Source organism: Lethenteron reissneri, chromosome 20, assembly GCF_015708825.2.
Source record: "Lethenteron reissneri isolate LAM-NWPU_2019-01 chromosome 20, ASM1570882v1, whole genome shotgun sequence".
Lineage (NCBI taxonomy): Eukaryota > Metazoa > Chordata > Hyperoartia > Petromyzontiformes > Petromyzontidae > Lethenteron > Lethenteron reissneri.
This window is the reverse complement of record NC_083798.1, coordinates 13193498-13218450: the sequence shown is the minus strand read 5'-3', so window position 1 is coordinate 13218450 and position 24953 is coordinate 13193498. Positions and strand designations below refer to the sequence as shown.

The 24953-nt window shown below is 40.9% G+C and overlaps 1 protein-coding gene across 2 annotated transcripts in view; it reads right to left on the bottom strand.

The window, feature by feature from the left end:
* The window catches only part of LOC133344798 (contactin-associated protein-like 2), a 152416-nt gene that overhangs the window by 63729 nt on the left and 63734 nt on the right, over positions 1-24953 (bottom strand). For both annotated transcript variants that reach the window (XM_061554988.1, XM_061554990.1), the window contains 2 exons: positions 24594-24787; positions 3163-3310 (listed from right to left, as the gene is read on the bottom strand). In XM_061554988.1, the coding sequence (XP_061410972.1) occupies positions 3163-3310; positions 24594-24787 (342 nt within the window). The remainder of the gene's footprint in view (positions 1-3162; positions 3311-24593; positions 24788-24953) is intronic.

The window sequence follows — 24953 nt, the reverse complement described above, 5'->3', positions numbered from 1 at the left end:
TGGGCAGATATGTCGAGTTTTCACTTAGTATATTTACATTTTAACTTTTTTGAGATTCAGCATACATTTGATAATTTAAAAAATGATGTTATACTGCACACTGAATATCAGAATATATGTTTTCCTTCTAAATGTGATATGTTGGTTACAATAATTTGCTTAAATGGCAATTTGGATTTATAGAGCATATAAATGCAATTGAATGAAGACACTCTAAAATAACTTGTGCGTGCAATAAAACTCACTGTTAAATTTAAATGTGCTATGGCCATGAATGCGATTATATTTTGATGGAGATATTGGAAGTAATTATATACTCGTAGAGGTGTAGGGGAAATCGGGGAAGTGACCCATAATATAATGTAATTATTTGGTTATTTCAGCTTGAGAGAGTTAGTTTATTTTGTAAGGCAATTTGTCTATTGTATTTGAAATGGATTACCAGTTTACACAACCTCTACTTAACGTGTCATTTTCAGAATGACGTGGTAACCTACATTGCTTTATCCAACATTACCGCTCTTCAAACAGCCTGATGAAAATGAAGTGATGCAATACAATAAGAGTACATTAGGCTAAATATTGCAAAACAGATACAAGTATGTAAATGACAACATGATTATAAGTGGTGACAAGCCTGCTCAGTTATGACTACCAACTGGAGCAGAAAAATAATGACATGTCAACATAACAGTTTTATGTAGTCTTATTCGTAATATACAAAATCAAAGCTGATGCTGCAATATATTACAGCGATTGTATTCATAAATAGGGCGCAATAAAAATTAAACAGTTGATTTGCGTTGCAGTTTTGTACAATTACCTTTAAAAGGATTTCAATACTTTAAAAAGAGTTTCTGCCCTCAGCAGTGTAGCTGCAGAAAGTGACGAGTGTACACATTTGCAGCAATGGGCTTCTGGTGCTCTGCCTTGCACTCTCGAGAAAAATGTTCACATTACAATGAGACACCATGCCACTGTTCGGCATTTCTCCGGGAAGCTGTAATTCACAGGAACTTACTCGAGAGAAAATAGGCAATAGTGGAGCACTTAGAGACTTGGCCCATTATTTTTGAATATCTCAGCAGGTTTAAAGACAGTTATTATACTCTAAACAATCATGGAACGGGAAGACAGTGTGCCGAGCAGAGACACATTTCAAGAACACTTTGGCCGAGATCCCTGCATCTGTAAATGTAAAAAAATCATCATCGTACTCCAACAGTAATGATTAACTATTATATTAACACAGAACATCAATAAACTCATAATCAATTCAACAGCACCTTAATAGCACCTGAAGTTCAGCAACTACATTCAGGCAATATAATCTGAAATATGCGTGCCCCTTGCGTGATTTTAGTTTGCAATAATTATTCAGATACAGTGTTGAGCAAAGCCTACATAAAGTAGGAAACAAATTTATCCCTCTGGCAGGTACGCCCTAAAAAGGAGACATTGCAATCACACGAGGTAATGGGTTTCAGTCCTAGTTTCAGACGCTAACAGCCCACAATTCCGTGACTTCCAATCTGCTTTATTCATATGCAAACCAGGCGTCCCTTTATGTGTAAACAAGGTGGGTGCACTGCTTATGTCTGTGCACTGGCAAATATGTAAATGAGGGAGATGACAGTGGTCCCTGAGGCCTCCGGTGAGGATCACTGATCCAAGTAAGAAGCTTCTCAACCTTATTGGCTCGTTGGGCTGCCCTGGGCGCAGAAAACAATTGCACGGACAAAACTCACGATCAAACTGATATAAATCAATAGGAACTGATTTAGCCTGAAAATTTCACGTAATTTTGCGAGGCGCGTTTGTTGAAACAGCCCTGTTCGAATTTTTTTGTGCAACTGAAGCCTGCTGAGTGTGATTTTTTGCATTACAAAAACCATTCCCACCGCTGCCGTCCCACCTCCACCTGTCGCTTGTAGCTCCCAACCACTACTCCATCTGCCATGTACCACCCCATACCTGGCCTCGCATCCCTACTCTCCCTGCCCTGCCGAAAACAATAACTGAAATCCCAGGATATTGTTGGCACTGACTGTAGTTTAAAGGCCAATGCGAACATAGCGGCGTGAGAGAGAGAGAGACGGGTAAATAGAGCTACAGTAGCGGTGCTGCCCCGTGATTTGTTGCTCATGGTTGGTGGAAGAATCTCCACTTCAGGGAGTTCTAGATTCCCCCCTGGAGGGTATTTAACCTCCTCTTCCACCCACATTTTACCCCACCACACGTAACCTAACGATCATCCAACTGTGGTGTTACCCATTATATTGCTGGGTGGACAAAAGCAGTGGCGCGGTGGGGGGGGAGAGAGATTCAATTACCACTCCGGGAGATCAAACCGGGAAACCTCTGAATTGCAAGTCGAGTGTGCCAACCATTACACCACGGCGGCAAATGGACCAAAACAAAATTGAAAAATTAACCCGTAAAAACAAAGTTTTTCACTATAAATCCTTTATATGCGTGGCATCGGGGCGGCTAGAGTCTTCTCGTCCTCTGGCTTGAGATGGCTGCCACCTATGGGTCAAAAGATTGTGTGCCAGCATTAACCAATTGGTAAATAAATATATTTTTTTTAATTCCCTAAACAGTGTAAAATTTTGGAGAAAAACAATTTCACGAAAATTCATTGTCACGCACAACGAGTATGTGTGCAAAATTTCAGCTCGATTGGATCACGGGAAGTGGGTTAAAAAACGACCGAAAGATTTGCACGGTCCTAAGCAAGCAAGCAAGCGAACTTAATATAAAGGATTTAATAAGTATAACCCGTAAAAACAAAGTTTTTCACTATAAATCCTTTATATGCGTGGCAGCTAGAGTCCTCTCGTCCTCTGGCTTGAGATGGCTGCCACCTATGAGTCAGATGATTGTCTGCCAGTATTAAGCAATTGGTAATTAAATATTTAATTTGTTTTCCCTAAAGAGTGTAAAATTTTGGGAAAAAATTTTCACGAACATTAATTGTCTCGCACAACGAGTCTGTGTGCAAAATGTCAGCTCGATTTGATCACGGAAAGTGGGTTAAAAAACGACTGAAAGATTTGCACGGTCGTAAGCAAGCACGCAAGCACGCAAGCAAGCAAGCAAGCGAACTTAATATAAAGGATTTAAAAATAGAGCGTCATGAAGAGACAGAGCGTAACCCACTGTAGGCACAGCCATAGACCTCCACGCGCAGGCCCACCCAGCGGGAGGCGTTCCAGTCCAGGGGAACAAAGCGAAGGTAGCGTGCGACGATCGGGTGCTGGAGCTCGTGGCGAACCACCTCGTCCGAGTTATCATTGCCTGGAAACACCTGGGGAGCGTCAACACATACACACACACAGCACAGCGGCACTGAGGATTCAGCACGATTTGCAAAATGTCTCTCGATTAAATTTCGATGTAAAGCTTTCGTGACTGCAGGGATTCATATTCTTGGTTCTTTCAGTAAAAGTCACGTAGATGGGAAATAAGAAAAATAAAACAATAAAGTTCTCACGACGTTTCGATTGCAACACAAGCAATCATCATCAGGTGTGAAAAACAAGCAATCATCAGGTGTGAAAAACCTAATGATTTTTTCACACCTGATGATGATTACTTGTGTTGCAATCGAAACGTCGTGAGAATTGTATTGTTTTATTTTTATTATTTTATGATTTCCCTTCTACGTGACTTTACCGAAAGAACCAAGAATATGTCTCTCGATTATTAAGGGATCAAGCTTGCGTATGGCGAGCTTGAGCCCTGTTTGCACCTGGTCAATGGAAATAATGTATTACAAAATAATGTATTACAAAATAATGTATTCAATAATGCATTAAAAACAACCATCTCATTGTTCATAGGAAAGGATGGAAGTTTAATGTGATGAGGATAACCACGAGTCACTTTTATGTAAATCATTTATAAGCGTGTTTATTTACTACTATGATGAGCCAAGAATGTCTGCGAGTCACGCACGTGACGTCACTCCACATCGACCAGCCCCCCTCATTAATAATCATGAGCGGGTGACGTCACTCCAAATCGAGCAGCCCCCCCTCATTAATATTCATGAACAGGTGAGGTCCTCCAAATGGACCCCCCCCCCCGCCATTCATAATAATTAGCGGGTGACGTCACTCCACATGGGGGGGGCGAGGCGCCTCCTCCCCCCTCCTCGGCGTCAACTTACAACCCTCACTACAAAGGCAGAACCCTCGCGTCACGTAATCTCCGTAACGCTGTTGAGACATTGAAGTAAAAAGGACGTCATGATGAACAAGGGATTATAACCTTAAAATTTAATAAGTCTGTGTCACCGCGGCCTTGCAAATTGCACACGAATTGATGCAATGAATATCACGCCGCGGTCTGCTTTTCGCTTGCAAGTTTCAGATTTACTGCAATACACCCGTCCTTGGACGAGCCAAAAGCTATTTGGGAACAAGTCAACAACGAAGGATGTTAGAGATGATCTAAATAAATTATCCAGTAGGCAGTCTCTTGTGCTCATAATATGTACTGTGTAATTCTTCTTAATTAAATGTCCACTTTACTTATGTTGATGAGCACAAACACCGATACTATTTTCACATGGCTGGTCGTGACACAAACCATTATTTTAATAGCAAGGCAACATTTCTATTTTCTCATCATTGGGAACAAGTCAATTTGTCCTCAGCAGTGCAGTGGTGTCTCTGCTGTTTTCATGGATATCCAAAATTGAATTTCTATCACGTCTTTTGCAGTTTGGCACTCCCATGTATACTGCTGTGTTTGTGTGACATAGTAGTCAAATTAACTGTATAGAGTATGCAGATGTGGATCAATATGGGTAAATTAACAATAATGAAAAATGTAATTTCTTAAAATTGTAATGTTTCACACCTGTATGATTTGTGTTGGCTGTATTGTTATTTCTTTGTAATACTCAATGTTGTATTTTGATTTAATGAGAAATGGATGTTTCCATATGGCCTGAGAGTGAGTTTTCGAGCATAGCCTGAAGTGTCAATCGTTAAATAATTATCATTGGGTTGGGAACCAGCTTTCGGGATTGACATTCTTGAGAATGGCCTTGCTTTTCTCAGCAAACTTTTTCTTTTCATTCAAAACAATCTGCTAGATCATCTGGACCACATTAGCTATTTCTACCATTATAATATACCTTCCCAAAAGTTTTAATTACATCACGGATATGTGTTTCATAGATTCGACACAGGCAAGATCCCAACACACTCGTTTACAAATAATATGGATGCCCTCAAATATTTTCCAGAACAAAGGCTGACCAGTGAACTGTGCTCACAGAGACTTAAATTTCACTATCAGCATTCTATCATACCACTAAAGTTTGAGCATGATAATTATTCAAAAAGAACATTTATGTCAACCATTTTATTTGCCTTCCAGTTACATGACTGAGTCACCAATCTTTATGACCCAGATTCATGGTTATGACCTAAACAGTGAGCCTAGAGAACTGCACGTTCGTGATTAATAATGTGCAGCCATCTGCCCATCCACTGCTGAATAAAGTCCTCCTTGCACATTGTCTGTAATTCGGTTTGCTTTGACCATAGTTCACTCTGACGTTCTGTCCAGATTGGTGAAGGGTGCAGCCAGGACCAGTTTCAGATATCAGCTGCTGCCGATGATAGCCATAGCTGGGAATTCAACTCGGTTTGCTGGGTTCATAGCACAGTGCATGGATCACTGCGCCACTGCTCTGCCACACATCGAAAAGTCTGCAGCAATGTAGCAGTCTCATAGCAGAATACATTTTCTGTGGTAGCTTGTCAATATTTTTTTAAAGCTTCCCCAGAACCAATCATTGTTCATGAATCAAAATACTAAACAACTTTAATCTCCAAGACTTCTGCAAGCAAAAATAATACGCTTTATGTTGTTACTCAAAACCATGCATAGCAAAAAGCACTTCGATTAAAGTTGGTTATTGATAGAAGTTATGGAATAATGAATTACATATATAGGTGGAGTGGTTTTGCAGTACAGTAGTTACTACTTTGGAACTTGAACCTGGTGATCCGAATTTGATTCCAGGCCATGGATAAAATGAGTGGTGAGTGGCGAGTGCGACTAATTCTGGGACCACTCATTAATAATCCACACCGAGCATGATTAATATTATATCATTATATTGAAAAATATAATACATCATTAGCGGGGCAAATGTCTAACAAATTTTAAGAAATACCTGCCTGTGACTGCTGATGATCATCACACTGTGAAACTGCGACAACAATAAACGTTGTATTTTTAGGTCTCTGTAAGTAGAATCATCACAGTATGTTGTTCATCATTTTCTACCTGGCTTTCTTTTACGGTCGCTATGAAATTTCATTGGGCTCCATGACCCCCCCCCCCGCCCAGGCCTCACCAGGTGAGTGGTTACACCACCACACCCATCGATTGACCTCTGCCGGTGACAACCAGTAAGGGTGGAAGAAGCAAAAAAGAAAGATCGAACCGGGATAAAACAAAGAGAGAGCAAGCACACACGATGATGGCTTGATGGAGACATGAGTGACAGGCTGTCTGTAAAGGTAATGAAAGAGGGAATGTGTGAGCACTACTGTGCCACTGCAGTATCCTTGCAACACAAGAAAGAAAATCCTTGATTTTTTATTTATAATCATCCCCTGGTCGGACAGTTTTTTGTTGTTGCCTGGAACAACGGAGTGAAATATATTTCATGATCTATGAAGTAGCACAATTTGAAATTCAGCAACACACACACTTTAGAGTCAACCCTTTGCATTGTGAATATATATGCGCTGCTTTTGTGGATTTCTTTGTCGATGTTAATTGCCTATGTGAAATTATTTTTTGTTTTGATTTGAAGCTTTCGTGACTGCAGGAATCCATACTCTTTGGTTCTTTCGGTAAATTCACGTAGGTAGAAAATAAAATAAATCACGACGTTTTGATCGCAACACAAGTGGTCGTCCTCAGGTGGAAAAATAAAATATATAATCCAGCAGTAGAACTGCTGAACGGGTCTGAATGGTTCAGCAGTTCCACTGCTGGATTATATTTTTTCCGCCTGAGGACGACCGCTTGTTTTGCGATGAAAACGTCGTGTTTTATTTTATTTTATACCTACGTGACTTTACCAAAAGAACCAAAGAGTTTTTTTTGTTTACTGTAATTTGTTATTACCTGCAATAATATTTTTTTGCACGTGTTTTCTCCGTGACGTCTTTTTTGAGTCACGATTTCTCACGTGAATGTAAATAATCATACTGCAAACTTGATTTCAGTGGCGGCTCCTGCAAAATCTCTCAGGGGGGGCAAATGTCTGGATGATTGATAAGGATAAGGTCCCCACCCATGCAATGGATAAATTAACAGCTTAAGCATGTAAAGGCAACTTCACTTCTTTAATATTAATGAAAAATAAAGTGACTCTTACAATACATCTTGTTTGTTTCTATACTCACTATTAAAACAAACCACTCAAGTTTATTTTATTAAAGATTACACTAGGTGGCCACAAATTATATTGTTGGATGAAACGTGCTTACGTATGATGACGTAAGCACGTATGATGACGTAAGCACGTTAGGGCGAGCCCTCCCGGAAGCCATAGAGAATGCATTGGAGCGCCCCCCGGTCGAAAAAAAACATCTTTGAATGTAAGTCTATGGGGCCACTCTGGGCGATTCTCAGCCAGAGTGAAATCGCCCAAAAAGAGGCGGTACTCCACAGAACGTGACATGACGCTGATTGGACTATATCCAGAGGCTGCAGTGACGGCTAGCGTGACTCTGTGGTTCAATGACATTGGTAGTGCGTCGCCCAATCGCCCTAATGAAGAAACCGCCCCTGCTTGATTTGAAGCTTTCGTGACTGCAGGAATTACTCTTTGGTTCTTTCGGTAAAGTCTCGTAGAAAGAAAATAAAATTATTAAATATTTTTCTTACACCGCCTAAATACAATTAATATTTGTTTAAAGTAATTACTATCGATTCAGTGGTGGATAGCAAGTTGTCCACCAGGATAATGCCTGAAATGGCTTTCATTATGACCTTTTAATTATGATTATCATTCACTATAATCTAACCACTTTTGGATGAAGGCCTCCCCAAGCCATCACCGTCTCCCACGGTGCTTACGATTTAACAATCCATCTAGCACCTGCACATGAACTGATCTCGTCACTCCATCTCCTCGGTGGATGTCCTCTGAGGTGTGTTTCCTCTTTTGGCTGTCAATTCGTCGTTAGCCACCAGCCATCATCTCTTTGAGCGACGTGTCCTGCCCAAGCCCGCTTACTTTACTTAAATCACAATACAATGTCTCTAAATTTCGTAAGTTACTTTATGAATGTGTTCGTCTTTCTGGAATTGCATGCATAGAATTTCAGCATAGAGAGAGATTCGTGCAATTACAAGGACGCATTGCTCCATGCTTACAGTATCTTGTGCACTTTTCAAATTGTTCCATTTTCTTTGTCATATTTCTGATATTCGTGTAACAACAGGTAATATACTCTTTGGTTCTTTCAGTAAAGTCACGTAGATGTAAAATAAAATAGATCAAGACGTTTCGGGCGCAACACAAGCATCCGTAATCAGGTGGGAAATCATGGTCTGCTATTGAGGCAGACTGTTGTAAAAGGTGTGAAATGGGTGTAGCCCAAGGGTCATAAAGAAGTGGCCAGGGCTAGTGATGTTAATGTGAGAATTTAGCATGTAACTGTAAGATAGGAGGAGAGCGGCCTCCTCGACGAGGGAGTGCAACCCAACGGGTGCAATCCAAAGGGCCTGTGAGCATGAGAGTGCAAATCAAAGGCATGAGAGTGCAATGCAAAGGACATGTGAGCATGAGAGATCTAAGAGAGAGGCATAAAGAGAGAGACAGAGAGTCGAAAATAACAGCTGACATAGGTAGGTAGGATGGAAACATCACAGTCAGTTAAGACTATACCTGGTTAATAACGTCCTTCCAATGATTTCTAAGTTTGCGCCCATCCTCTCGGTTGAAGTTGTGTCTGTGTTATTATATCTGGATGGCTTCATGAACAAATCACTGAAGGTAGCCGGTAGGTTTGCAGAGTACCTCCATCTTGGAAAAATCAATTTCGTGTGAGCCCACAGCGTTAAAACAATGATCGGCAACGGCAGAGGTATTGCACTCACTCAACATATTCTTATTTAGCCGCATTGATATGTTAATTTGTATTATTAAATTCATTTTTTAAAGCACATTAACCTGTTTGTCATCTCACTCTTTATTTCAAAATCTAGAGCCCAGTCCACCTTCAATAGCTGTATTACATGTGTGCATGTGCGTTTACTGCCATGTTTTTCAGTTCTATCCCTCCAACAAATAAGTTCAATTGTTTATCAACTTTTACTTTGCTTATTTTTTTTGTTCCAAACTTACACATTAGGAGTCCTAGTAGAACAACTTTTAAGCCTGGTTTATTGGGTTCTGCTCATATTTCCCATAGCTCATTTCCACTGGAAGTTACACAGAATGTTTCGTTTTTAGCCAATCTAAAATAGCTCATGTTTTCTCTATACATTTTTATCCCTTCTTTTACACCAAACCAATTTTCAAAAACATCTTCTCTACGTTGCTGTAAATAACATTAGCGAAAGTGTGTCTCCTTGTGCCACCCTCTCTGTCTGAATCGTATGTTGGTACTGTCTTCATGTAATTACAGTGTAGTTGTTCTATTTGTGTAAAAAATTGTTATTATTTCTAAATATTTTAGAGCATTTCGGCTTTGGTTTGTGAGAGCTTGTATGACTGAATAAAATTCCAGAAAATCTGAGATAGTTATTGTTGTCACCACCAACATGTTATGCCTTTGTTTCTCCAATCCACTTTTTTCATACAATAATATTCTCATGTCGTTGTGAATAATCATGGCTAAATCACATTAGCCACATTGACTGACTCCCCTTTTAATTGGCATATTGACACTTCTTCACATTATATTCGTGTGTCTGTACATTTTCGTTATTTATATAATCATATATAAATATTTTCTATTTAGGCCTTGGTTTGTGAGAGAATGTGGACCACTGCATCAATTTCCACTGAATAGAATGCCTTTTAATGGTCTATGCAACCTCTGAATTTTTTTTATAATGAATATCATAAAAGTGCCTCGTGGCTTGCAAAAAAGACTTGAGATTTTTGATGTTGCAACCACAACATTGGCTGCTAACAGAGTAAAATTGGACCAGGTACAACTCGACAGAGCATTACTACGAGCAAATGTACAAGACGCACCCGCAAACACACACAAACATCGTTAAAGTCGGTCCTTTGATTTATTACAGGCTGTGGGCAGTAAATTGGATCAGACACAGCAAGCAGTGCTTTTTTTACATCTTCAAAATTTCACATTTTTCCTCTCAGTTTTAATTTGCCTCAGGGACAACATGAACTCAAGGATGTTCTCTACTTAGAAGTTATTTATTTAGGAGGTTTTTTTTCTAAAAGACCAACTTTTATATAATTACCAAACTTTAATGAGCACATTTCCGTCAACACTAAACAATACTCGATTCAGCATAAAGTCAGCAAAAGCTACCGTTTGCACAGCACGATATTGGAACAGCCCTATGCAGATGTAAAATCTGCACACGACCACAACTTTCATGTTTGTTGATATAAACGTTTTCTAATTGTGTCATCATTTTTGTGTTGCCGATTTTGTTAAAATTATGACTCCGGTCTCATCTACCAACAAACTGGCATTTTATAGTCTTGTGGGCAATGTGAATACCGTACCGATCTTTCTTGTGGAAAACTATCAGCAGTGCTGACTTTGAAACAAATGTTTTACCCCGAGGGAGTGCCAATTTAATCCGTTCCTTTTGAAATGACAAGGCCAACATTTTTAGTCATAGTGTTGAAGTTGTTTGACAGCCTACGCTTTTATTTATTTTAGTAATTTTAATTCCAACAATGTATTTTGTAAAACGATGTTATCAGTGCTAAAAAAAGAGGTCTGTTACTCTCCCACGGGACTCATTAGAAATAATAAATGAGCAAATAAAGTTATTCAACTAAATGTTAGATCACATGGGCTGAATGTCCGTCCTTACTGCATGGTGCAGTGCTGTTGGGAAATGAATTAGAATGTCATTGACTGTCATTATTGACTTTGTAATATATTTGGCTTTAGCCTAATTACGTGTGATAGGACAAGCACATTAAATAAAAATTACAGAAAACACATATTTGCTATAAAAGTACGCATGCTAAATGATTGTGTAAATACTGTGTACACATACAATGCTTGTTCAGAATAAAAAAAAAACGCATAAACAGGATATCTAAATCTGAGGGAGTTAATAACTTTGTATTGAAACAGCTGATCTGTCAGACAAGATCATCGTGCCTTTCAAAGTTTGGAAGCTAAATAGGTTTGAGCCTGGTTAGTACTTGGATAGATGACTACCAAGGTCTCCCAGATGTTGTTGGAGCGAATCTCCTGTGGCCAAGAGATGGAAGTGTTGAGTATCACCCCTCAAATCCACGTGCTCCAGTCTGCTTATACATGAAGCAAAAAAACCATAGTTGGAAATAGCCAAACAACCCAATGCAGGGACCTCCTGAAATAGAGTTTGAAAATTCGACAAGGCTTTTCTGGTAAACATAATACAGGAAAACTATTATTATCTGCAGCCCTATCCACGACTCCTATTATCCGCATAAGCTGTGTGGTTCGCCCTTACCCATGACCTCATCCTTTCTATTTTTTGCAGTTGTCTAAAATTTTACCCAAAATTCATAGCTTTTTGGAGTTGTGCAGAAAATGAATCCTGTTCCCACGAGCCCATCCGTGGGTGTCGGATACCCCTTATCTTACATCACAAACATATTACCAGAATTGTTTTTCACGGAAAAATGGAGTAGCGTGGCATGTTCATCATATTATCCACAATTAACTGCAAGTTTTTCCTCCGCCGATAAGTTAATTCGCAGATATCTCCGCGGATATTGGTCCCCCACATATACGGTTCCCTGTTTATTGGCACGTATCAGAGGAGTCGGTCTATACCATTCAATAATTAACATTTTAAATAATTAATTGGTTAAAGAAACAGATGCCAATGTGGTACCATATTTACAGTCTAAACATTGTTTTGAAATCACCACAGTATATAACATTTTGAGAGAGCTGTTAAATAGGGAAATGGGCAATGCATACTCATTACGCTAAGGTCCTCATCAGAGGACCGTGGGATTATCCGGTAAAAGCGCGAGATACACTTTATCAGTCGCCGGCAGAACAATGCAGATAGAGGAGAGGCAAAAGGAATACTGTCACGTTCTTTGTGGGGTGGGCACTTTCAACCAATTTTTACACAGTCACATAGATAAACGGAAAGGTTCTTTATGGATAATGTATCAATTCACCTTCCCTGGAGAGGCGTGATATTTGTGCGAGACGCCGTGATGGTGTGGGAAAGCCCGTAGAAGCATGAACCTCGTGCCAAAAGCGAGAATTCTCACCCTAAATGTGTGATACTTGAGAGTTCTGCTTTGTAAACCCGAGAAAAACTCTCTTTTTTCCACGATGATAAAACCGAGTACAGGTTTTGTTCGACGTATGGTCAGCTGGGTGCAAAGAGAGATACCGTGGCAGGGAAACCATTAACGAGCGAGTTAACGAGCTAGAGCAGCGCATTACCACCTGGACAACCAAAGGTGATTAGGACACTTGAATGAGAATTCCCAATAGGAGACTGTTAATTACTTTTTTTCTTTATCCCATCAAAGCGTGCGTGACCTATTTATTTCTCAGCATTTTGAGGTTTAATTGGCTTACAACGTGAGGGCAAATATGGACGGCGTATGTGCCTGGTGAACTATACTAAAGCTGTCTGCGTTTCTCACCGATAATCAATTTATTTATTTAGTGACTGAAGTTTAACCATTTTGCTCATTACCGCCTTTCCACGGACACAAACGTGAATGTAAAAATTATTATAATGATTAAAGCTGACTGCTGATGTCCTAAATATTTCTACATAAATAAATGCTGATGCAAAGCATTGATCTAGATTCAGAAAATCCATGTCTATTTAATAGTTAACGCCCCACACATCTTCATGACTGTGCCATGATGAGATACTATCAACTATTTGTTTTTATACCATGACTATTATATCTACAGTATACACGAATGACCATATATGCAGTGGATCAGTGATTAGTGCACTGTGCTTTGAACCCAGTCACCAGAGTCCAATGCCTGACCATGGCTAACATCAGTGGCAATTGATATGCGAAGCATTCCTGGGCCTCCCCTTCAATAACATGCAACACATTGCTGCGGAGGGAGCTGGTAGGAACGTTGGGTTGCTCGGTCAATGGCCAGGGTCAACGGCGGCGTGGTGTATTCTGCAAATATCGCCGACTGTGAGGGCGGGCACAAGCCGGCGTGAGTAGGTTAAACGTTGAGTTTTATAAGGGCACCACGGGGTGGCCAGCCCCTACCCACCCAGCCCCACCCCTCCCACCCCCATCCATACCCCACCCTCCCCACCCTCCCCTCTCCACCCAGCCTGACCCCTCTCATTTTTGGATGCACGACGGACGGACGGACATAATAATCCCCTGTGGGCTGGTGGAACCAGGTGGTTCCTACCAGTATTAACCATCAGGTTGAAGTATGGTCAAACAGTCATCATGACCAAACAGGCCTTGTTAATGGCCTGTAAAGTCTAAGCACATATTTCAAGATGCCTGCACTGTATAAAAACGATGTGAATTTTACAAAATGTTTTATTCATTAAAATTACGTTTCACGTATTTTAATGTACGTTGTTCTGCTGCACGAATATCACTGGTTATATATGCAATTCAAACTGCAATAACAATGCAAACATTGTTGTATGTTGCACAGTAATCTATGACCAAATTATATTGGTATGGTGTTTTAGTTTGTAAAATGAAAACTCCACTCACATTCCTACATCATTCAATTAACTTTCTATACCTTCATAAATGCATTATTATTTATTGATGCCTCTATTTTTGGCGAGGCAAGGCGTGGTAGAGTAGGTGGTTTTCCTATACCCGGGACCTGTGGGTTAATTGAGCAATTGGTATGCCACACCCTTGGGAATGTTTTATAATCAAGACCATGGGCGGTCTTGCCTTTTCGCAGAAAGTGACATCCACGTGGGAATTTTAGCAACTTGGGGCTCCTGGGCTCCTTGGCTGCAATGGCTGTGGGCGTCAGCAACACTGTTAGCAGGTGGCTCAGGGACTTGATACATGGGTTCCACTGGGCCCATAACCCCCTTACGGCACCCTCCCTGCTATATTTCCCACTTATTTGGGTTTTGCCTTCCTGCTTCTCTTTATCCACTCATTCCCTAGACACGTGAACAAAATTGGCAATTGGGAGATGGATATCCCCCAACTTCACCACACTTCTTGCTCATATTCGTTTTTCCGTCTGAACCTAGTTCTCATATACTGTCTTTGTTCACCTTATACATACCATGTTTATCCATCTTCTTAGGTCTCCAAGTACTTTTTCACTGATTTTCTTACATTGTACAATGTCATCAGCAAAACAACAGTCAAAGAACAAGGGACCCTAGGACAAGTATGAAGAAGGAAGACACTTTGTGCTGAGACCTGATACACTCATACTCCCAGGGTGAAGTTTTCTGTGCTTCCACAGAAGTCCTTGAATTGTCATACCAGGCTTTGGCTGGTGTCACGTAGGTGTCAATGACTCTCCTTTTCAGAAACCACTTTCTTTATGCGGACCTTTATCATATGCATTTTCTAGGTCTATAAAGACCATGCGAAGACATGTATCTCTTTTATGCATATTTGATCATTAGCATTCTAAGCGGGAGAATGACATCCATTCTCGACCCGCCTGGCATGAAGCCAAACTGGTTCTCGCTGCTCTCTACTGCTGCCCTTAATCTTCTTTTGATCATCTTTTCCCACAGCTTCAAGATACGGCATGACACCTTTTTAGCTTCATATTTTTGCACGGCCCATTTGCCCTTGAACAGAAATAATCAGGGTGCATAATCCTGTGAAGAGACTAGTCAGCAGAGGTCGCAAACGGGTTTTGATTCCTTACCCGTACCCGTACCCGGCCGCACCAGAGTCGCAAATGGCTACCCGTACCCGTACCCGGCCGGACCCGGCCGGGCCGGGTACGGGTAGCCGGATATCAGGTAGGGTACGGGTATCGGGTACCCGATTGCGACCTCTGGGATGAAGCCATGTTGCAGGCGCGGGTGGGTTGATTTTAGGAACTTGAATTGTGAGAAGAGACAAGACGTTGGGAAATGAGTGACAAACGGTTACTCACCAGTGACTCACGGCCTACCCGTACCCGTACCCGGCCGCACCAGGGTCGCAAACGGGTACCCGTACCCGGCCGGGTACGGGTAGCCGGGTATCGGGTAGGGTACGGGTATCGGGTACCCGATTGCGACCTCTGCTAGTCAGTGTAAAAGCCCTTTCCTTTCCTAATCTCTTCTACACCTCAACTGGTATTCTTACTTGACCTTTTCTACTGTGACTGCATTTAGCATGCCTTGATTTGCTACATCCTCAAGTCGTTTATCTCTCGAGTTCTCTTTATTTTGGGAGTTGTTGGAAATATGTCACGCCCTCACAGGATTGCTCCTACTTCATAGAGTTGAGAATCGTTTCTCAAGAAAATTCCCACAACATATTATCGGAGGGCCTGCATATAATCTAACCAATGAGTGGTTACATTCAAAGATGAGGATGATACAGAGGTGGTAACGTAAAATTTGTTCGGATAAACAGCCACATGTGAGAGTAGGTACCATTAGGTGTCAATATGTCCTGATTTCAAGAGCAACAACACAAGAAAATGATGGAAGAAGATTGGGTGGTCGTGTGGTATCATGCTGCAGACGACAGGACTATGTTGACCAAGAACGTATTGGGCTGCTGGCCCCAAGACACATGCTGAAGATGGCGTGACTAGAGAGTCTACAAACTGGTTGGTGAATGAAATTAAATTAAAGCACAGTATTTAACTCGATTGAAGCGAAGGCAGTGTCTGGGCTAAAATAATGCAGAGTAGCACTTGCTCCTCTGGTGCTTCTGACCTTTAGCATCAGAGGCAGTAGACCATGCAGGTCCTCATTTGAATTGAGAATAAAAGTATTTTCCCCAACCACAAATATTTCAACATCTTAGCTTACCAAATGAAAATGTGAACAGGCAAAATGTAAAACACGACAAAAAATGATAATTTGTGTTGAGTTTTTTTTTCCTGGAAAAACATGCAAACCATCTGCTCAATGTAGCCACCTATGTCAACACTTTGCCTAAAAGGCGATAAATCACAGAGCTGTTTACATGCTCTATGGCCAGCCAGCACCATGGTCAGCTCCTCAAAGCAAATACAACTAAACAGAGAGGAGCCAAAGGGAATCGGTAAGGCCAAATAAAGCCACTGGCAAGACCAAAGTGGTAAAAAAAAACCCAGAGCATTGGTTTATGCACTCTGTGTGCATGAGTCATGGCTTAAGGAACAGACCTTTATCTTGCATCATCAGGCAAGGGAATGACAGGAGCTGGTAAAAGCATTGTGCCTCAAAGGCCACGTGCGTGTTTGCTCAGTTGCCCATTGTGCTCAGTGTTGGCAGCAGATACGGGGACATGGAGGGAAAGGATCGTGACCTTTTACATCAGCCAATGGGAGATGGTATTGTCCTTAATGTTGTATTATTCATGTTCTGTTTCTCTACTCTAGAGCAAAGACATTCCTGCCACAGAAATATGATTTTCTACCAATTTTTGCCGATATAACTTAGTTGTGTTTTAACAATATGAAGCTCCTTTAGGTCTATTTTTGACGTGTTAAATTTCTTTTGCAAAATGTTGTATTAACTTAGCATTGTAGACATTTTGTAAAATATGAGAAGTGCTGGCATTCGCTGCATAATCTGACTTGCAAATTATCTCTAAGTTTTAGCAAAGGTCGAAGGTTTAACAAATTTGCACACGGCTCTTTAGAGTGTGGGGGGTGGAGTAGTGACGCAGTAGTTAGCACACCGCCCTAGAAACCGGGTCACCTGAGTTCAATTCCCAACCACGGGTAACATCAGGGCATGTAATATCTGAACCAACTCTGGGCTGGCCCCTTGAACCAACCTGTACTGACCAGCGTGGTGAGATATTTTCAAACAATCCCCCAAGACCTACACGGCATGGTCGAGGCCTTCATCCAGCAGTGGATTGACAAAGGGGGCTGTGCGTTCAGATGGCAAATGCAAGGTGAGTATTCAGCAGGAGCCGTTTGTGTGTTCACACGTGGAAGGACTCCTCTGAGACAGCGTCAGCAACTGTCCTGTTTATGTTTAGGACGCTATTTACCACCTCTCCCTGTTAAGCTCTGTTGTAGATGCGGTGTGGGTTTCAATACTCACGGAGACTGGGTACTCAATACCGTGAACAACTAAGCTCTGTAGGCCTCCGCCCGAGCTTTCAGCGCACATACCTTGTATGCCAAGGCTACAGGTGGCCTCCGTGAGAGCCAGTGCATTGGCACAACAACGGTGAAGTGTGAAAATTCGCATGCCCGTTATTCCCCCACATGAGATAGATTACAGTGAATAACCGCCCTCGAGTATGACTGGGAGCAGGCCACTACGTTGTCTCTGCATCTACAACAAACTACTACCGGTACGCAGGCATCTCCACATCATCCGAGACGTATTGGTTAGTCAACCTGGTAAGTGCAGGTTAGTTGAAGATGGAGAGCATAAAAGTGGGAGCATAGTGATAACATCGATTAATATTGTTATGTTTTTACACGGGTTAGAAACATTCTGCCGTAAGCTGTTTTACCCAGGGAGGAAAACAATGGAATTAGCCTACAACACCCACGTTTTGCAAGGTGGTGGCCAATACAAAGCTCATCATGGCTCAGCCATGTACAAGCATCTGAGATATGATGCGATCAGAGCAGGCGCGTTTGGTCAAGAGGCTCAATGTTTCTGACGTATGGTCATTTCTTGCTATAAATGTGAGCAACCACTTCAAGCAGAATACTCTAGCCATTTTGAGCACATATCTGCAAACCTACCAACAAGCCTTCCATCAACCTGTTGCCATTGGATTTTACGTAAACAATTAAAAGTACGTTTCGTTAATATAATGGAAATAACATTATGAAAATTGAATGCCAATAAGTGTAGTGCAGCACATTTTCTTTAAATAGTACGCACAGAGCTTCTAGATTAGTTTTTTGCTTTTTTACTTTTCTCTGAAGGATATCAACATAATACATTGAAAATCATTGTAAACTTTCTTCCTAAGGCACAAACTTAATTCTATTTGCAATTAAACCTTCCAAATGACATACTGTGCCATTAATTCCACCTGCAAGCACTGTCCAGAAGGAGCTACGATGACTAAATGAAGTAGACGCTGGGCTTGGTATTAAATAACACCTAAAGGAATGCTCATTACTAAGGCCAACAGTGCAACATAAACACTGGCTAGAATACACACTTGTGTGGGCAATTGGTGGGCAGCAGTTAATTTCGGTAGTAGGGAGATCATCGTGTGGCTGACGGAGAGTGCAGAACCTTTTAGTTACTTTTCACAAGATGTGGAAAGGATAACCTCGCCAGTAATACATTTTTACTCGTATAATTAACACAAATATAATGCAATATGTAATTATAGAGCATCTAAATGCAATACTATACAATACAAATGGGATTTATATAGCACGTACATGCAACCACATGTCAATAGTTGTTTTACAAAACAGTGGGACATGGATCCTGGGGAATGGGGCATATCTGTTGTCTTATTTTATACAGAGAAAAAACCATTTAGTCGTAGGCAAAGAAGGTTAAGGTCTTGAGCATTGATTTGAACAAGAGCAGGGAGTCATAGCATGGATGAATGGGGTGCGTTCCAGACAATGAGAGTAGCAAAGGAGAAAGAGCGATGATTGACAAGGGGCTTCAACATAAACCCCTGGCTACTTGGAGTAGATCGTGCACGGAAGGGAACAGAGTGGGATGGGGGTGCTGAGTCACTGGAGAATCTTTAAAAAAGTGAGGACGATTTTGAAATTGATCTGGGATTCAATTCGGAGGGATTGGAGAATTATAGTGATGTGGTCATGTGCACCGGTTGGTGTGGCAAGTCCGGTAGTGGCATTTCGGACAAAATGCCTCACTCTTGGTATTGGTGCCTGCGTGTAACATACAAACGCAAATTCTGGACATTGTGTAAATGACTGTGGCTCACTGATCAGTGCTAAGAGCTTGCATATAGCACGGGTCTCGTTGCATATTTGCCAGTGTGATAGCTTGAACTTGATCGTCTAGGTTCATGAGGTTTTTTTTAGTTTTTTTGTGTATTTGCCTATGAACAAATGTCACATCTCTCTGTTACATTGTGATTGGTTTTGAAAAGCCCTGTTGATCATTCATGCATGCATGCCATTGGATACAACCCCCCTTCCACTGAGCCCAATATGTTTGCTCTCAATTGGAACAAAGCAAACAAAAGAAATACTGATTAAAATATATTTGTGCAACTGTGTTCATGCATCTGTTCAATGGCGGTTTTTAAATTGATGTTAAATAAATAAAAGCATGCCTTGACCTTCACTCGTATTTATGAGAGAGCAGATAACAAAGCGTTTTGAGCCAGGCTATTGTGTGTGCTGTAGTCAGGCACAAGAAGACCAATGTAAATAGAGATGCGCAGCGTGAGTAAAATGTTTACAAGCCTACGATCCATACGTCTTCAATGAGTGCAGGGAACGTATGCATCAGGTTTCCTTGGAGCAGCCCTTCATTCAGTCACTTCTCACACGCAGTGAAAAGTAGAAAAACGCAAACATGATCAATTCACGGAATCACGCTGCGTAACAAGCAACATGATATATCATTAATTAGCAACAGAGCTACTCAATATATGGACGATGCATGCGAAAATGGGGCGGGCGACATGGCCGCGCATTCGGATTACGATTAGCAAGCACGCAATGCGGTTGTGCTGAATTACCAAACTCCTGATTTATTTCCCACGATGGTTTTGTTAATGATGCTGATCAATACGCTCAGTGGGCTGCATCTGGACGATAATGATTAATGCACTTTATTTTGTTTACCAAAGGGACCTTTTTGCTCACAGTTTTGTTTTGGCATCATGCGGCCAAAGCAAAACAAAGGTCATGTGGGATTGTAGCTTGCCGGATAAATAATTTCGCACAATAAAAGTAATGCCTTTTGGCATTTTATGTCACAATTGACTTTGGGGATTTACTCAATATGCATCAATCGCATCCGCTTTAGACACACGCTGGCTAAAGACAACATTGTCCGTGGTTCAAAATGGCTTTGAAAGTATCTGCAAATTATATGGATTGACCTTTTTTAGAGCGTTATTTTTCAATTTTTTTGTTTCAAGATTCTGGACAGCAAAAAAAAAAATTCCTGAAACTTATTTTAAAAGTAAACCATTCCTCCCACGCGCAATGGACGCTTGGGTCAGAGTTTGTCGAGTGCTTCCATTTCAATCGTTAAAGCAAATTAAAAACGACACAACAAAATTCAATGCAAGAGTAAACAGTACACACGTTAGATGGCTATTTGCCATTATTAACACCTTGTCAGTACCTTATTTATCGCTAACCACCAGACCTCATTGTCATGGCATAGTTCCTTTACTGCCAGTAAATATTTTATTGGATGATAACTGTTTGCTGAAAATTCTGCTCGTTTAACAGCAAATGTACTGCCAACATATGAAGCAGTATCATAATGGCCCAAACATTAGCACAGTTCCTGCTTTAGAAATTCATATTTTGGATATTCAAGTTATATTTTATTTCTCATTTGTAATTCTCCTAACTTAGGCGAGCACCTCCACTTATAATGAGTGCTGTGGGACAGTTTGCAGGCAAAAGCCAATTTGGTTAATGCACATTCAAATACAATGCAGCAGTTATAAGTTCGGTGGACAACCGTAATATAAAAATGTTATTCCAAGTGCTCTTTTCAATGTTTTAAGGAGCTTAAATTGTTTGGGTAAATTATATATATTTTTTATCTTTATTCACAGTTAAATTTTGCTGCAGTAAAGTGACATCAGCATAACATATTGGACACTTTTCACTTGCATTTTTTATATTAAAGAATTATTTTATAATCAGGATATTCATATGTTTAGCAGAAAATATGAATAATATTCAAATGTTTTTTTTTTTACAGTCCTCAATTATTTGTCAATTGTGTAATGTGCCCAGCAATGAGCACATTCTATAACCTTAACAGCAATGGAGGATCATATTTATAATCCGATAAAGCCCCTCTTCATTTGCCCTTTGGTTAATTAAGGCAGCTGAATTTAGCCGATAAAAATTTGCAATGCACGGCATTTTCTGGTCCAAAGGCTGAATCCCAGCAGACTGGATTATGGGTTGATTTTTTTAAGCCCCCAACTGTCCACATAATAATAATAAACAATGGAAAAGAAAAAAATCTAATAGATTTGGTGCCTTGACTTGAAGTCCACCATTATATGAACGTATTACAGCCCGGAATTGTGCATTAGATTGGAGAGTGATTATGGACTGGTGTACATTATCCTTGATTCCATATAATCTGGTGTCTGAAAAGCACACAGCTTTATTGATCCGTTTTATTTTAGAGCAGATTCAACAGTGAGACTGCAAAGGGGCTTTGAGCTGCTATTTAATTATAATTCAGATGAACATGGCGGATGGCATGATAATAAAATTGAAAAGAAATATTGTGTAATTGAATAAATATGTAATGGTTTGGGATTTTTGTAAACCAACACCATAAAACAACAGTAAGAATGTACATGTATAATATGAGAATGCCCAAATGCACACACATAACTGAAATTCGTATGTTTTTGCATCATTGCCAATTACTGCATAACATTTATAGATGCATGTTTTAAAAGCGCAACTAAAACACAAAACAACAAGCATCTGCTATTCACAAATAGAAAAGGACACACAATTAAACACAAAAAGACAATACCAAAAAATAAGGCTTTCATTTATGGCTCAAAAGACAAGTTTGTTTTTAGTCTGTGCCATTAGCACCATGCATTCCACCGTCGAGCAGAATCCTAACCACCAGCAGATCACCGAGTAATGTCATTTTAGACAGTTCTGTATCGCTTAATTTAGCAAGCGTAATTAGACGCAGTTGACCGCTTCCTGAGTGACCTACTTGAGAGTCTGTGCAAACGCCATCGATGCAAGCTCTGTTTTAGAACTAGCCTTTGCTGGAAACATGCCAATATAGAAGTAGATACACTTAAATAATTCTTCAACATATGGAAACACTTACAGTGGTATACAGCCAAAACTGAAATGTATTAAACAGTATCCCCTCGCTATTGGCAAGGGATACGTTCTGGAGATGCTAGTGAATTGCACATTTTGCGGATAACGATATTGGCCTACGAAAATGTATTTTTTTTAATGAATCGCCTTAAAGAAATACGTAAATAATCAATCTCATCACTTTCTCTCTCATCATTTCATCTCATCACATTTTCGTATCATTTTCTGGCATCACATTCTCTCTCATCACTTTCTTTCTCTCTCTCTCTCTCTTTCATGCAGTCGTGTAGAATTCCAAATGCGATTTGTGGACAGCCAAAAATAGCGGATAGCAAGTTCGTGAATAACGAGGGAATACTGTATACTGTATAAACACCTAATATTTTCTCTTGAGTGTTTATTTCATGTGTTACATATTTTTGCGTCGAACAATGCATCAATTAATGTATTGATATTGATTCTTAAGCTCACAATGATACATGCATCAAATAAAATATGTAAGGACCAATGCTTTAAGATTTGTGTACGTTGTATGTAACAGGTCCTGCATCATGGTTGCAGAGACCAGAAGCACTACCAGTCAGCACAATGATAAAACACAAATATTGATTTCTTGAATTGGAACCCTGACCCTGAATCGCAACAATTCATTGAATTGCCAGGGGTTGAATAATTCCACCCATAGCACTTATTGTAAAGTGCAAGCTGTCCACATGTCACAGCACTGCATATTAGTGTAAATAATATTACAGTATTAATAATTAATTATCCTTTTTCTATAGAAGAAAAATCCCCCCTTATAGCCTATAATAGACTGTTAGAGCACGTGCTATTCCTAAGCACCTACAAAGGCCGGCACGGCACACAAGCAGGTTGGAGGCCAACACCACGCCCGAGCAGCCTTTGTCTCCCAAGTGGCATCGTACCTGGTAATTATTTGAGGCTGAGTTACATATGGAGAGGCCCAGGACTGCATTAGATCATTAATCGTCACTGGTGTTGGCCGTGAGTGGGAATCAAACTCATGTCGCCGGGTTCGTAGTGCAGCGTGCTAACCGCTACACTGCCGCTCGTATATAGGTGCGAGATGGATTGTTGCATCGTAAGTCTATAGGATATTGAAATTACTTCAGTAATAATGATGGTTGATGCTTATTGTATAGCACGTGTACTGTATACGCGCGTTCAGAGTTTGTAGCAGTTTAAAGGGCCACTGAAAATTTCTGCTGAGCAAAGGGAAACATGTCGGAGCAGCAAATGAGGCGGCGAGTGATAATATTTGCAGTCACTCCTGTTACTCCATTTGTACAATGGCCATTAACATTGTCTTTGTAATTTGGTAACAAGTGGCACGACAGCTGGCTTCTCGGTTGGCAGTGTGGCCTACATTGGGGTGCACGGTCCCTTTGCCAGCAAAATTAATTTGCACATCAAAAGTTTCTCTCCAGGGCACAATAAAGGAGACGTCCCGTCCACTTGCGAAAGTAAAGTTTAATATTTATGGCCATCATTGTTTTGGTCATCTGTGTCAATTAGCTGTGTTAAAGGTTAAGAGCTGCTTAAAGACCTACATCTGTATTTGGTTTCATGCCGTCAAGAATCTTTCAAACGCCATGTGGATGAGGGCAGTCGTTCCGAGGCACGTTATGATGCAATATTCTTTCACATTTAAAACGTAAATTCAACTGTAAGCTAGGTCCTAAAAACCAATGCCCAGAATGTTACACAATCACAGTAGATGCAGTCCTGCATATATATAAAATAAACACGTATGACCAAATAACTAGGAATGCATCTTGTTACATGTCAGAAGCTAAGCAGGTATGAGCCTGCAACAGTGCCAAGAAGGATGACAACCATGCACAAACAGGTTGCTATAAGCGGCTGCAGGACTACATGGTGGATAGCAGAGGGCAGTGGCAGCAAAATCTACTGTTGTCTTTAACTCTGGTCCAACAATATATGCGACCGCACCTTTCACTAATCAGCACTGAGCAGTGTGGTGAAGTATGATCAAACAATACCGAGGACCTGCACAGCGTTGGGAGGCCCTCGCTCGGCAGTGGCTTGACAACATGGCTGTGTGGATGTGCATGCATTCAACTGAACATGCTTTAAGCACACATATCATCCGAAAACCTGGCTTATTGACAATAATTGAGAATGTACATACAGGAGAGAGAAAAAAATAGACAAGCGCCACCTGCATATTGAATGCAATGCACAGCACAAGTCGCCTCTTACCCACGCATTCCCGTCCTCCTGGTATTGCCTCCAGTTCCCGGCAGAGTCGCCGTAGAGCAGCAGGTAGCGAGGCACCCAGTCCGAGCTGCCGTAGCGACCCTGGGTGGCGAGCGCGGTGACCTCCGCCCGGCCTGGCAGCTCCAGCTGCAGCCACGGGACCCGGTCTACCCGGCCTGGTGACCAGCCTCCGGCTCCTGCCACCAACAGCAGTGGCAGCCACAGTAGCACAAGCATTAACATTCGCAGCACTAGCCAACAAACCCCCGGTCTTTTATTGCGATAATATTACCGCGTCTTTTTCATCGTTGGCCATTTGCTCCGTGATCCATGTGTTCCTCTTTCTGTTTAAAATAATTGCTA